The sequence below is a fragment of the Orycteropus afer genome, unplaced genomic scaffold, assembly GCF_000298275.1.
Source record: "Orycteropus afer afer isolate SDZICR_OR568_19922 unplaced genomic scaffold, OryAfe1.0 scaffold00238, whole genome shotgun sequence".
NCBI classification, from domain to species: Eukaryota; Metazoa; Chordata; class Mammalia; order Tubulidentata; family Orycteropodidae; genus Orycteropus; species Orycteropus afer.
In genome coordinates this window covers 5,250,632-5,252,814 of record NW_006921825.1, presented here as the reverse complement: position 1 = coordinate 5,252,814, position 2,183 = coordinate 5,250,632, and the positions used below count along the sequence as shown (strand labels likewise).

At 37.5% G+C, this 2,183-nt stretch overlaps 1 protein-coding gene across 1 annotated transcript in view; it reads left to right on the top strand.

Annotated features, from left to right (window-relative positions):
- JAKMIP2 (janus kinase and microtubule interacting protein 2) overlaps window positions 1-2,183 on the top strand; it is an 85,795-nt gene that overhangs the window by 29,822 nt on the left and 53,790 nt on the right. Inside the window, exon 3 of the mRNA XM_007949133.2 lies at window positions 912-1,121. Coding sequence (XP_007947324.1) covers window positions 912-1,121 — 210 coding nt within the window. The remainder of the gene's footprint in view (window positions 1-911; window positions 1,122-2,183) is intronic.

The window sequence follows — 2,183 nt, the reverse complement described above, 5'->3', positions numbered from 1 at the left end:
TATTGCATTGTAAATTTTGGTCAATGACATGAGACAAAGTATATGTGAACTGCTGTATGAAAAGTGAATTTACTCTGTAAATCTTCACCCAAATCAAAAAAATATATATATTTCTGTTCAATGGTACTCTGATCAGTTGATATCAAATGTCTGATACTATGCCCAGGCTTAGCAGAAATAAGATTTGGTATCAATAAATGTATTCATTCCACAGATGTGGGAGAAGAAATTAGTGGCTAGTATTACCAGATATTTTCCATCCCTGTCTTGTTCCAGCCATGATTTTCTGATAGTCATGGTAAAATGGTTGCTAAGCATTGGCTGCTTGGAAATTTGGACAGGAATAGAGAGAACCATCTGATATGACCCATGGAAGGACTTCTCTCCAAATCCGCTGGCCTGATGCAAGCATATTAGCCTTGGGAAATGACTAGACTACAGGGAAGTCAGGAGTTCTTCAATTACAAATAACTAATTCATAGAAGCAACTGCTATTGGGACTGAACTCAAATACCCATTCCCCCTAAGGGTAGATAACATCAAAAATTGTGCTGGGAAGTATTCCATTTTCATGTAATATTTACTCTCTTTATTAACATCAGTGACTCGTTTGAAAATAAGCCTTTCTTTTTCATATCCAACCAACCCAAACCATTTCAAACAATACATTGCTTCAAAACTTCTACATAGGATACACTGGAAAGAAAAAAATGTATATCTTTTTTATTGCCCAATTAGCTTAGGATAGCCCTCTATTACACAATGTTGCCTTTATAAAAGGAAAACACTTATTTTATTCAAGATTTTTTTGTGTATCAAGTAGTACAAAGACGTTAAACTCAGATCATTTTAAGAATGTATTTCTTCATAGCATTGTTGAATAAAATGTCCGGGGTCTCATTTTAATTCAGATGGATGAAATTAAAGCCAAGGACAGGATCATCTTTTCCCTGGAAAAGGAACTAGAGACCCAGACGGGCTATGTACAGAAACTCCAACTGCAGAAGGAGGCTTTGGATGAACAACTCTTTCTGGTCAAAGAGGCTGAGTGCAACATGAGCAGTCCGAAACGAGAAATTCCAGGAAGAGCAGGAGATGGCTCCGAACACTGCAGCAGTCCTGTAAGTCCATTCAAGTTGAAATTAGGAACTCAGGAGTCATGTTTTATTTAGCTCCTGAGTTTTACTTTTCACTTAAACTCTTTTTTTGTTTACCATGAAGAAATCAATTCTACCTCCTATTGTAAAACCACCTGGTATCTTGGGAATGGGGTTTGCTAAACTCATAGACAACAAAGTGGTCTGCACTGCATTAGCAGACCACAAGAGAATTACAGATCTTGTTAAATCCTTCATAAAAAATTTTCTAGCCAAAAGATACCTATCCAAACTTCAGCCTATTATAACAATCATAAATTAGATGAAAAAGCTTTGCCTTTTGCCAAGACTGGTAATTTCCCCTTGTGTGAACAGTTGGGTTGGAAATTGATAAAGATGGTTATCATCTACAGAGGTCAAATGTATCACATATAAAAGACTAAACCTTTTATAACCATCCCTTGGAAACATCTAATCTGATTGAACTTGCAACTTGTTTCTCTGGAACTTCATCATTTTATATGAGAAAATAGTTTCAGAAGTGCACTGATAGAAATGGGCTGTGTAGAGTTGACTATCCCACGTTATTCTTTTCAAATTATATAGCTGCTAAAAAAATGAAAATGTATTATTTAGGAACAGAAAAGGGCTCCAAAGTATTACTTAGAACCAAGTAATGAATAATCCATGAGTTGGTATTCAGGATATGTATCTCTGTGTGTGTGTGTGCACGCGCGCGTGTGTGTGTGTGTGAGTATATATATATATATATATATATATATAGTTGTTGTTATGTGCCCCTGAGTCCACCCCGACTCATAGTGACCCCTCCTTGGGTTTCTGAGGCAGTATCATTACAGAAGTAGATTGCCCCATCTTCCTTCCGAGGAGCAGCTGGTGGGTTTGAACTGCCACCCTTCTGGTTAGCACTCAAGTGCCTTAGGCACTATGCTACCAGAGCTCCCATATGTGTGTGTGTGTGTGTTGTTGTTGTGGTGTTGTTATTTGCAATTGAGTCGGACCCAACTGATAGTGACCCCTCCTTGGGTTTCTGAGGCATTATATCTATGGAAGTAGATTGTCCAA